Here is a 13,831-nt window from a genome sequence, read left to right as displayed (position 1 = left end):
TTGAAATTCCCATTGCGTCCCGCAACTACACATCCTTACGTGCGCATTAGAAAGTAAAGTGCTTTTGTTTGTTGCATTCGGGCTTCCGCTCCCCTACCGGGTGTGTCACAACAATGATCACGGAAGTGGAGGAGACAGTAAGAATTCCTGCCAATTCATCATGGTACAGAACCCCGCAGAGCCAATTCGACAGCTTTCTTTTCATAAAAGAAATACAAAATTACGGTATTATAATTTCCTTATGTGTGTGTCCCCCCCAAAATATATTTTGTAAATAAATCGAGGACAAGTCATAGCGCGGTTTGGGACATAGGTCTTGATCGCTCTGACACTGGGATCGCGGGTTTGAATCCCGATCAAGGCATGGATGTTTTCCCTCGTCGTTCATGCGAAATACAAAATGTAGGGTTCCTTATTGTTAAAACAATAGTTACCACTACGCTATAAAAGGCTGTAGCTGAAATGGGGGCTAAATGGCAAGTCTTTTTGAAAAAGGTAAAGAATTTCCGGGTTACATAAAAGGGGAGCACTTCTGCATCTCAGTATCTATCAACTTATCTAAGATAAACTTTTCAAAATTCATTTAAGCCTTACGTCATCTGATGGCTAAACCTACGTTTCTGCGGAACGCCGTCAGTTTGTAAGTTTCGATTAACTTTCGTGAAAAAATGGATGACAGACAATGCCTTTTTAAGACTTACCACAGAAGGTATGACTAGTGAATCAGATCTGGAAATAGACAGCAGCGACTTGCTTGCTTTGGTGCCACCTTACTGGTCGCAACACATGACTCACTCAGACGTCACGGGACGAGGCTTTCCACGCTTCGAGGTTATCATTTCCACGGTTATGTCTGGGTTAAAATATCCTTCTACAGGCTTCAAAAATGTCTTCTGCAATTCCTCACAAAGCAGGGAAGAAACAGCTGGTTCCTCAGCAGTTTGTTACAGAATTTCGATATTATGTCTTAAAAACATTGATGAGCGGAGGCCATGGTTTATTTTGAAGGAAATGGAAGACTACGTTACAGAACCATATAAACCAGACAAAACCATGTAGATCTGTAAAATCCCAAAAATTAGGTTAGGTAGGAAAGACGAACGAAGATAAAAGATGCTGATCCAAATGACAGCAACTGTAATTAATCCCAGATTTCATTCTGCTCTCATTTTAATCACAGATATCAGTTTTGACGCAAAGTACCTGAATTTTTGGCCACATGTTCAAACAATTATTTAAAACCATTCTTATTTTCCCTTGCAACCTTGTGACTAAACATAAACATACACCTCGTTTTATATAGGACTCTTTGCAGACAAACAACCTTTAACAGCTGCTAATATTTTCTGTATTTATGTTTATACTGGGAAATGTCTCCTATTTTAAAAATCTGTTCCAATACATGTGTAGTATTTTCCGATTTAAATCTCCGAATATTATATAATAGGCCGATTTAATTTCATCATAGGCCTAAAATTTTAACTAATCGTCCATACAGGTATCGATCTTGGCATTGTGTTGTGACGTAATGTGGTCTTGTAGGTGGTTTATTAACATTTCAGAGAAACGTGTCCTGAAGACAGACTCCACTACGTCACCAACCAGAATCTTAACATCCACGAGAATTTCAAATTTCAGACCTGTACATGAGCAACCACTACCCTGGTGTCTATGTGTCTTGGCTATGGCCCACAGTTCGCCCCCCTATCTAGCCCACAGTACTGTTAAATTTACCCTAAATTTTCTTTACCTCCAGCTTTCACCGTTTTCCTTACACATTCGTAACTTCGATTTCTACAAACACAGCAATCCCCCATTCAAATACCTTTCACATTTCTTGACATGTCCCGATCCTACGATAAATGGGACGACGCTAAATAAAACTCCTTTTCCAACGTCCCCAAGCTTAAAGATTCGAAATTGTCGCTAGGTTGACTGTGCCTGCTTTATATAGAACAGCAACCATTACACATAGGCTGTAGTATCAATGATACATTATTATATCAGTCTAAACAGAAGAAGTAAGAGAAACATATAAAATATTGGCTGGGATATCTTGGAGAACGGGCAGTTGGAAGACCAAGTAGATGGTGGAAACATAATATTAGCCTTCAGACCTACATGGTTTACGGTCTTTATTGGGGGAGGGGGGGGGTAGTTTTTTTTACTTACATAAATATCCTGTTGTTATGCAATACAAATATTCACGGACGCCATTCAAGAACGTCACCGCTCGATACTTCGTTATCAAGTTCTCAGTCTCCGTCTTACCCTCAGAGCAAGAAACCAAGTTTCGTGTTTTTTTCGAAACAAGGGGCAATTCTGCGAGATCTGTGGTTCTCGTGGCCATAGAAACGCGCAGTCTCCATCTTGGTACACTAGGCAATCTACCTAAAAGTCCACACTGTGTTACAACCCAATTCTTTTCCAATGACACACGAGAAGAGAAAAGATTTATAAAAGATGTTTGTACCCCTCACGCATAGACCCGCCAAAGTTTAATAGCCTAACCTATAACATTTCGAATTACGTCCGAATCCATCTAAGGAACGTTTCTCGCTATTAATATGCGTGTCTCATAATCTTTCAATACACTTTCGCTACTGTTACTTGCTTTCAGGATCCATTTGTATTTAAACAACGTAGACCGCATCAATTCTCTGGCCTGAGTCTTGGAGTCAGTTTAATCAAGGATAAGAACTGCAGGCACCTTTACCGGCGTCCCTTGGGTAATATAATCTCTCTGTTCACTCCCTGATGATACTTGTAAGACATGATTCAGTCGTCAGAGCTAACTGTGAAGATAATGGATCCGGTTAAAACACCACGGACGTAACAGCTTCAATTACATACAGTACAAAGAACACAGCACGAAGTCTGCAATCCAGGGGTTCTCAACTTTTCTAGACTCGACAGCCGCAATGTCATAGATGACAGAAAATTGTTGAAAAGCCGTAGCGATTTATTATGTGCCAAATTACGCCTACCACTGCAAACAGGTTCACATATTGCTCTCGACTTTTGAAGATGGTCGTCTTACGGGTTGTTGCGCCGTGTAGTCTGGTAGAAGTTTACAGACGTTTCAGAGGCCCTTGCTGCCTCCATTATCAGGGTGATGATCGCCCTGATGATGGAGAAAACATAAGGAGAAAAAAAAATGAAATGAACCGGCGTTATTCGACATACACGAACGGTAATTCAGTCACTGCTAAAAATTAACAGATATCGAGGGCGGAGTGTTCGTGTTAGCCGCCAGCCCACAGTATCAATAACACATTCTAAATTGCACAATACAAATAAGGGCCGAATCTATTTGTACTGGAAACACCACTGTCTTTCCATATAACCCATTTGTTTACAAAAGCGGATAATCGCCTTTCCAGATGTACTGATCTGTAAAACAACAGTGGGTTCCCGAGGACGGTACTTTATATACAGGTTGCCCAAAAAAATATGTAAACACAAGGTTAATATTCCGTATTATAATTTGTATACATCTTTTTTGGACATACTGTACATGACATAAATGGTTAAAGAGAAATTATCATTGGTATTTAGTTATCACCACGCCACAAAGAGGTGTGGGACACCGGAGGCATAAATCCGCGCATTTTGAATACCGGCACAAGATATGAGTGACGCTCCAGCTACTTTAACCCCTGGGAAAGCGACCTCGGTACCTGCTGTATAAGGCCGGTAATGTGGGACTAAGAAAGGTCAAAATGCTGGCCCCTGGGGTGGACTGAATCACAGTCTTTCAGTCCGCGGTCTGTCACTACATCGATCTGAAGCTTTCAAGGAGACTAAATGCAATGGAATCTTCTCGGGCTACCCGTCGTGTGTGAAAATAGCGTTGTAAAAAAAGTTTCGGATACTGTCTTTGCCCCCATCATCAGAGCTGATGTAACTGACCCTGATGATGGATAACAAAACAGTCGTCGAAACGGCCGACAGCATTTCAAACGATATTGACTGAGGTATCACGTTTCACGTTGCAGGACTCAACTTAGGGAAGGAACGAGGTTTTGCGTAAATAATTACATTCGTAGCAGCTTTGTCTCCGTGGCAAAGGCTTTCGAAGTACCGTTGCATTCTCGACTATCCTTAGCTTTAGAGTGGGCTGGCTATTCAGAGAATAAACACGTAACGGGATAAAGCCGTTAAAGGACCGAAAATTAAAAACAAACGCCATTAATGCCGTATCTACACACCCTCTGACCACATTTGCCCGTAAGCATTTGTTTTATTGTATTTATGGAAGGGATGAAACAGTCGCTTAAGAGATTCGATTGTGATGATACATGAACCCGAACACTGGCGAATTATAACCGACTGAGAAATACCAAAATACTGAGGAAAAACCTGTCAAAGTGTCACTTTTCCATCACAAACCTCACACGAACTGCCCTCAGATTGAACCCATACCTGTTGTGAGAAAGCGGAACACTTAAACGGGAAACACCGAGACATGTCTAATTCTTCTTAAAGGTGAGATTTCTCCGATATGTTCTTCTGGAACGGCAGTAATCGCGAACAAGACGGTACAGAAGACGAAAACCCACATCATAACCACACGAGAAACTCAAATCTTATAAAATTAACTTCTACTGGGAGGTATCACTACTCATACTTCGACTGGTTCAACCCCGAAGATGGAGACAATCCGTTCCTACTAAACGCTGGTAACCTACAAGACCACAACCGACATAATCAAAGCATCAGAGGACGTTTTCAATTTTAAGGATACGAAGAACTCAAACATCTGAACGATCAAGTATAGATCATTCCTGTATCGGAGAGTTTAAAATCTGATTAACTGATAACTTGAACAGGTGACAATTACAAAGTTCTATCCACAACGAATTATTACAGGCCATACTATTTTTAGTTTGTTTGTTATTGATATTATTTGTTAAGTTATTAATTTAACTGCTTATTCTCTCATTTGAAAGACGATACTTTTTATACATTTTCCCAAAACAAAATCCCTTTAATGAACAAGTCCATGTCGTATGCTTAAAACAGCTTATTATGAGTGTCAGTTATTTAACTGCCCTTCGTGATGGGCCCTTTTTTGGGGATGACTCGCCCGGATATGCATGTACATATAAAATAAAATTCCTCCGTCAAACTACGCACCGACTTGTAGGTCGCATATTTACTTATTAGTAGCATAGATACTGTTTATGAGTTGCATCCGAAATGTCTGTGATATTGGCAAACTTACCTTTTCTCCTCGGCTCAAAAATTCCCACATTGGAATGGCTGACCCCATGACATTAGTACAACCAAGGGCGAACATCAAGATGCAACTGACAACTGTGGAACGCCTCATTTTAAAATGTTTTAAACTTATCTCTTCACAGAACGTATTTTGAATCAAGCAAACGTCAAATGTATTACAATCTTGACAGACAATTCTCCCATCTAAATATTAACCTCCACTAATTATAATAATATAGAAGTCACTCAGTTTAGTAAATAAGACTGCACCATTCCCCTCTCCATACACTTCGACCACGACACAGGAATCTCAACTGATCGCATGTGTAAGTAGGCCTTGCTATGTATACAGCACAGCCTCACATATTCACCGCTACGTGGAGTCACAGTAGTCCTGCTGTTTTTAACTAGTTTTTAATTTCGCGTTTTAATATAAGTTTTACAACATTCCGTGACTTGGCCATGTGATTTCACTTATGTATTATTAGTTTATTTAATGACGTTCTCGGTTCTTCGTATATTGATAGGATGGTAAGTAAATAATTAAGTGAAAAGGATGCGAAAGGTAACTGCCTTTATAAAATTTAAAATATATCTCCCTCTATTAGACTTAAACTGAGGGTAACCACAAATATTCTAAGCCATAATAGCCAGCTTACAGAGCGAGATTTGAACACAGTACCTCCCAAATACAAAGCAGGAGTGCTAACCACTCGACCACAAAGTTGGATGAATTCACTTAAAAATATAAAGTTAAACATCACATCATGACGCGAACTACATTTGAACATTGAAAGAGAAATGTCTCGAACGAACTCTGTGCATGAGAGTATATTTGTTATTCAACGAGGCTGTATCAAATACAGGCACTACTTAGCGCCGAATGGGATTAAAAGATCACGCCAAGAAGAAACGAACAATATTGCCCCAGAATATGTAAGAACGGACTAAAGAAATTATTTCAATCAGGATAGCATTTGTCCAACAGGGACTCCAACCAAGTACTTCTAGAATGTATTGGCATCGCTGATAACAGTCGGTTTAATAAATGTTACAAGTCGGCGAACTCTCCTGTTGCATTCTGTTCATATCGAATTTCACATAATCGTTCAATCTTTGTCAATTACATTGTTTACCGAAACTGTATCAGTGGACGGACAGACGAGAGACACGCGTAGTTTGTTTAAGTGTTCCTTCGAGAGCCTAATATAAAAAACTTCGTGCGAAAAACTCTGGGACCTTTCTCTATAATTTCGGTTGCTCTGACGCACAAAACTACTTTTAAAATTATGTCTAAATTCCTGAAAGGTCAAGAAAGATAGAGAAACAAAACTTATGAACTGTCGTAATACGGAAATGCAACGAGGCTAAGCCAATCTGCATTCAGATGAAATTTGGAATACTAATTCAGTATTTATATAAATTTTTGAATCGTTCGGTACTTTCTGTGGGCCATAATTTAAAACTGAGGAATCACGAATTTCAGTTTCAGCCTTAAAAATGGATAATGCATGTTTCTACGAAAACACTGATATCTATTTACAAGTTCACACGGCGTTACTACCCAGAAGAACAACATCGATAATAATTAATTTCCTGATAATGTCCACTATTAAAATACACTATATTTCTTCGATGACCTAGAATTAGTAACTAATTGCGATAATAACTACTTTGTTTTCACTGTTTTTTAATAAATACAAAATTACGAATTCGTGACGTAGAGACCATTATTATTAACATCGTATCTTGTATTTGTGTACCACTAATTATATAAGACAGAGAACACTAACGACGTGGTGTTCGATGTAACATTTCCTGACGTGTATTCAATCATCACAACCCACAGGTAACGATCCACACTCTTCCAGCCGCGAATACGTGAGGACACTAACAGTGCTTTATGTACAAGCTCGTACATAAATTAAATATACAGACACCAAAACCACGTGCCGTAACTTAAGGTTGGATTCTACGACCAAAACCAAATAAGAAATTTATATACATTAGTCCAAATTTTGCTACCTTACAGACGCAGTGTGTTGGGAATTGCCTTACATGTGACAGAATAGACGACGCGAAATTAAAAGACACGCAAAAATTCTGAATGACCGTACATACTCGGTTCTTTTGATCTCGTCTATTTGTGCCCTGTGATGAATGATCGGGGGATGGACGACATAAATAAAACACCTATATTTTTTTTCCATATTCATGAATGAATTATGTTCTCGTTCAAATTGTTCCTGTTGCAAGCGTGTAGCGCCGAACGATGGAATGATGAATAATTAATAACAAAGTATACGAAAGGATGCGGTCGTGTCGCAATCTCTCATGCCATCATGACATTTGCCTAAAGGGACTGAGAAAAACTACAAAGAAACTCAGTCAGGACAGCAGGTCTCTGCGCCGAGATTTGAACCAGAGACGGCCCGAATACTTAGCAGGAGTGCTTACCACTCGGGTTTGGCTACTTGCAAGATTACTCACAGACATATAGAGGTGGAACTAGCCAAGGTTCATCTACATAACATCTGGATAATTCAGTCCGTACCGAAAAGAAAAGCACTTCACCACGAAAAAAATTGATGCTGTTCAAGGAAATAATCACTGTTTACAGTGAGAATCGTTACACAGTTACTGATCTTTAATGCAGGTGAAATTTTCAGTTACCACTGAACTTTAGATTAGGTTAGGTTTAGACCTGCGCGTAGTACGAAGAAACAAGACTGCAACGTGAGATTTTATCATTTGTATATTTAAACCAAATAATAAGCTCACAGCATCAGAATCACCTCTCAGGACTCATCGCCGTGATGACGGAGGCAGCAGGTACCCCTGAAACGTTGGTAAACTACTACCAGACGACACGGCGCTACGGCACAGAAGACAGCCATCTTCAATTTACTATTGGGATATAAACACGTATTACCAAAACACAAAATGATTCAAGGGTCCCTGTGTATTTGCAAGAACACGGCACAACTGGTTAACGAATGTAGTGGTCAGAGGCATGTAGACACGTGACACACAAGTCACGTGCGTCACATAGGGCGTGAATCGTGAATGTGTACAGGGACTTCCGAATTACTTCCTACTTCCAACACTTGTCCTCACAGGAACACAGGGGTTTTGAAACACCCTACATAAAGAGAGTATGCATTGGTAAAGAAGGCTTTAGAAGTCAGTAGGTGTATTATCACGGTGAATTTGCCCCTCACCAAATCCTATTCTTGCAAATCACAGCACCACAGAGACGTCTCGACGCGTATGAACACGAAATGTTGGTTATTATTTTGGCTGTGAAGGATTTGGTGGTGACAACGTAATCGTAACAGAAGAAAACGGCTAGAATCTTTCCCTTGCTATGCGGAAGGCTTTTTCAGTTGTGATGACGATACGTAGTTTAGTAGTAATCGCAAGTCCGTGTTTCTTCACCTGTTGTGAAATTTTAGAGACATTCTCATCACTTTCTGACCATTTAAGCAAGCCAGAAGCCGTGGTCAAGAGACTTTCCATCTACTTCTGTGTCAGCAGTTACGGAAATTTCCTTAGACACGCCTCACTTGTGAAATTTTAGGTTTTCACGGCGGTGAAGAAAATTAATATTGTTTGTCTGGGTCTTGGCGCCGTGCAGACCTATAGGAAGATGCCAAAGTTTCGAAGAAACATGATGTCTCCATCTTCAGGGCTGAAGAAGGAGAGAGTATGTTTCTCCGAAATGTTGGTATCTAGTCTGCTCACGAGTTTACACGGCGCTAAACACTATTTCTTTGTGGTTTATTATTACAGACGCTGTCAGTTGCTCAGAATAAATAGCGTTGAATGATCGGACGATTAATGAATAACTAATTAGAAAGGATATTGAAGGAAGTAGTCATGGCCAAATTTCTGGCATTTGCTAGGAGAAACTGGAAAAACCCACAAATTTCCTCAGGACATTGAAATTGAACCCAGTACCTTATGAATACGAAGTAGGAGTGCTGATTTATCGGCCGCGACGTTTCGTCCAAGACGTTCGAGATATCGAACAGACGTTAGACTCTCCTTAAAAGAAAGAAACCACACAAGAAATCTCTTCCTTCCCTGGTTTCAGTTCCTCCACATGTAATTCTCGTCTGTCGGGAAGTGATATTTGAAGGTCTGAACGGCGATGTGCATGTTGATGTTCTTGCGAGTTGCAACATCGTGTGGATTGGTAGGTTGATACCAAAGTTTCGGAAGAATGTACTGTCACCCTGTCCGGGGCCACCTTTCGGCAGCCATTTGTCCGATCCTCTCGCAAAATTTAACGCACAGGGGACGTTCTGTTCTCAAGGACGCCCATGGTTCGACACGTGACAAAAGCACGTTGACTAGAAATTCCGACCACAAACGACTCAAGGTAGTAAATCAGCTGTAAACACGTAGAAACATGCCACCAGGTCACGTTGATCTTTACCACACCCATGCACAACGCACTTTATCTGAGTACGGATTCAATTATCAATCAAACCTCATTTCGTGAGAAACGGGCAGAGGACCGTCCTGTAGGAAATTCGTAAAGCGAGTCACCATTTCCCAGAAGCACAATTTTGTAATTTGGGGCTAAAGAAAACAACGCATTCTCATTTCATCCTTCGTATTTATGCACATTCCACGCCACATTCGGTTTGTTATAATTGCAGCTTCGTCTTTCAGAATCTTAGAGTGGAATTAGAGTGACCACACGTCCCTTAATGACAGTCAGGTTAACCCAGTGTTGATCACAAGTTTTAATATCCATTCTTGTGTATTAATAATTACTCATGGTTTGTAATATGGTTAATTTTGACTTGTTAATAGCAATTACTTGTGAGCTTGTCAGTATTCGCAGATTATTAAAAAGGATTTAGCTAATTTCATACCTGGAGGGGCCATTTGGTGTTTTTTTATTACGATCTTGTGATATGTTGCACCCCCTCTTTGAAATTTCTTGTTCAGAAGATCGGTTACTTATCTTGGAATAGCATATTAATGTTTCTTTTCCTCGCTTACACTTTGTATCTGTTTTATTTTAGCCTGCATGGGTAGTTCTATTCTGGGATGTATGCGTCTTCCTTATGTTCGTGACTGTGTTCATCTTAAACCGAAACAATCTGAAATGCAGATTGGTCTGTTACATAATCAGCTGTACCTTTGAGCGCTTTCCGAACCGCCAACACACACAACTAACTGAGCAAATAGAAGTCATTTAGCCTGTGCGCGGTGCCTAATATGTAGCGTCGTGAATTTTGCTATATTTAAATACAAAATTTATATTTCGTCGATAACTTTAGAAAGTTGTCCTCATATAATCCTTTAAGGGTCAATGGTAATTATATATACCACACGCTTCAAATTGTACTTACGGCTTTTGAATGACTTTCACTGTAAACAAGGATTACTTCCTTAAAAGCATTGGCCACTTGATTTTTGTAATGATGAAGAGTTGTGTTTTCTTTGAGGTACGGACTGAATTATTATTATTTAGACGAGCTTCAGTTTCAACCAGTTAAATTTCGAGGAAGGTTCCCATTTTTAAAAATTAAATTCACATGGCCAAAAATGAATATTAACTTGTGAGAATATGAGGAAGTGTTGCTTTACAAATACAGACAGCATTTTCTGATGAATAAAACTCGTTTTCTGTTAGGTACGCGCTAACATATACCAGGAAACTAATACACGCGTGAATCTATCATTTTCTCCTCATGAAATACTCAAAATGCACTCCCCTAATAATAACAACGATCAGAAGGAATAAGTTCCAGGGCCTGTTCCATAGTCAGTGTATTTCTTTCCTCGGCCGTTAATGGCAGGAGTAAAGGAGAAAATGTCAAGTGATTCATAAATCATGAGAGCTGCATACATAACGTCTTGTGTGAACAAACATCAACTAAACAAATACCACATCATACTTTAAACAGAAGCATCCAAACTCACGAAATGCATAGCGTTAGACTTCGCCCTTTACGTCGATACTGATCTTCCGGATGCAACCCATAAGTGTCAAAACACCATAAAATTTTTCAAAACGTTACCTAACCTAACAAAATCCACTAAACAAACTTAACCTAACATAACCTAATCTAACACAACCCAACATATCGTAACCTAACCTGTCGTAACTTCATCTAACACATTGCAAAGTAGCCAAAATTAACCGAGCCCTACGTAATATAACGTAAGCGTGCCGAAGCGTGACTCAGTGACCACGCGTGCCCAAGCGTGACAAAACGTGACTAGGCGTGACCTGCTGTAAATGCGTAACGAGAGATCACCATATATGTCGAAACGTGACAAAGATTTACAAAGCGTGACCAGGCGTGACCTGTTATAAAGGCTTGAAAAGAGTTCACCATAAGCGTTAAAATCCGACGAAAATTTGAAAAGTCTGCATAAGCATGACCAAACGTGCCCAAGCGTGACTAGGCGTGACGTACTGTAGCGGCGTGCCGAATTGTGGCCTTAAGTGTCAAAATGTCACAAAAAATTTCAAAACGTCACCTAACCTGACAAAATCCACTAAACAAACTTAACCTAACCTAACCCAATCAAACCTAACGTAACGTAACCTAACCCAACCTAACTCAACCCAACCTATCCTAACACAACCTAACACTTCGTAACTTCATCTAACTTATTGCAAAGTAGCCAAAATTAGCCAAGCCTTACGGAACATAACGTAAGCGTGCCAAAGCGTGATTTAGTGACCACGCGTGCCCAAGCGTGACAAGGCGTGTCCTGCTTTGACTTCGTGACAAGGGATCACCATATGTGTCGAAACGTGACGAAGATTTACAAAGCGTGATCAAACGTGACCAAGCGTGACAAGGCGTGACTAGATGTGACCTGGTGTAAATGCGTGACGAGAAACTACCATAAGAGTTAAAATCATACGAAAATTTGAAAAATGTGCCTAAGCGTGACCAAGCGTGACTAGGCGTGACGTACTATGACGGCGTGACGAGCTGTGGCCAGAAGTGTCGAAACGTGACGGATATTTACAAAGCGTGACAAAGCGTGACTAGGCGTGACGTACTGTAACGGCTTGACGAATTGTAGCCATAAACGTCAAAACGTCACAAAATTTTTCGAAACGTTACCTAAGCTAACAAAATCCACTAAAGAAACTTAACCTAACATAACCTAACTTACCCTAACCCAACCAAACCTAACCTAATCCAACCTATCCTAACTTTTCGTAACTTCATTTAACTTATTGCAAAATAGCCAAAATTATCCGAGCCTTACGTAACATAACGTAAGCGTGCCGAAGTGTGACTTAGTGACCACGCGTGCCCTAGCGTGATAAAGCCTGATCTGCATTTCAGTCGTGACAAGGATCAGTCACATAATATTTGTGCTTTGACTTATTTAATTTGATTAAATCTTACAGTTGAGCTTTCAACACGTTGTCACAAAATGGGATGTTTATTTCCAATAGCCAGGCTTTCATTTCGTCCATCTTTGATTAAGACGTCGGTGGTCTGTCTGTCTGAGTGTTGTGATACGAGGCTTTATCAATGACCAGAGAGGAGACTGCAACGAACAGGTGGCATTTTGTTAACACAGCACAGTCACAAGACAACAATCATCAGGCTTCTACACTGCTGTACTGACACAGACTGTACTGACCGACGGAAAGTCCTTCCTTCCTTCATTGAGTGGTCCGCATACTGGGCTCTCCCTACAAGGTCAGCGGCCATAATCGGTGGATCCAGTTCTACCAACATGGACATCTTGACGCGAGTTTCACCTGTCTCAAATGGAGTTGTTCTAAGTGGGCCGTGGTGCTTTCATTGACATCCAAGACAACCTGCCATGCGATGTAGTGAACTTGACCGTGACCTAAATTAGCCTGCTCCAATCAGGAGTGGAATAAGTCAGTTGCCTAATTCTTATACTTCGCTTGCAACTAGCACAGAGAGAAAGTTTGTGACATTTTCAGTTCTCGTGGTGGCGAGAATGAAGATGACTATCATCTGGGATGTTACGCTGTGTAGTCTGGTCGTAACTGATCTACGATTCAGAGGCACTTATCGCCCTGACGATGGAGGCAGTAAGCAAATAACACGAGACTGAACGGCAACGTCCCAGAACGCTTTCAACCTTATTCCCTCAAACTTCGTGCTCCTACCACGACATTTTTCTTCCCAATAAATATATTCCACATGGCACGCACAGCCGAACTGAATAAAAGTTTCGTGTACTACGCGGTAGAAAGTGGTGTCCCATAAGTATGTGTGGAAGAGTGGCATAGGAGAAAATAATTTGTGGATATCCATCATAGTCTTCTGTGTACTGTCAACGAAAGCCTGAAATCTCGCTATTCGCCGATCTACTACAGTTCTTTTAATCGAAAGTAAATCTTGCGCACGCCAGCATTACGAGACTTCTTCACGGCGACTAAGATTACTGAAACTTGTTGAGGTTACGCGCAGTGCAGTCGTCCACAAGGCGTAGCATCCCAGACGCCAGGCATCCTAAAGCAGTTCCTTACACTCTTACTTTGTATGCTCATTTTATGATGCTATCAGCAGAATTTTCGAAACAAAACACAAAATATTCTTGTGGTATTGTTACCCTTCTGAACGCGGCCTTCATC

General features: G+C 40.5%; 1 protein-coding gene across 3 annotated transcripts in view; it reads right to left on the bottom strand.

Moving 5' to 3' along the window:
- The window catches only part of Reg-5 (Rhythmically expressed gene 5), a 36,180-nt gene that overhangs the window by 11,391 nt on the left and 10,958 nt on the right, over positions 1–13,831 (bottom strand). Inside the window, exon 1 of one of the 3 annotated variants that reach the window (XM_087356174.1) lies at positions 5,228–5,556. The exons of the other annotated variants lie outside the window; for them this stretch is intronic. Within the exon in view, the coding sequence (XP_087212300.1) occupies positions 5,228–5,335 (108 nt within the window). The 5' untranslated portion in view covers positions 5,336–5,556. Of the gene's footprint in view, positions 1–5,227; positions 5,557–13,831 lie in introns of those variants that run through there. 3 annotated transcript variants of the gene reach the window in all.

The sequence above is a fragment of the Zootermopsis nevadensis genome, unplaced genomic scaffold, assembly GCF_977971745.1.
Source record: "Zootermopsis nevadensis isolate Lab colony 2312 unplaced genomic scaffold, Znev_1.0 Znev_ptg000025l, whole genome shotgun sequence".
NCBI classification, from domain to species: domain Eukaryota; kingdom Metazoa; phylum Arthropoda; class Insecta; order Blattodea; family Termopsidae; genus Zootermopsis; species Zootermopsis nevadensis.
This window is presented reverse-complemented; position numbering and strand designations above follow the sequence as displayed.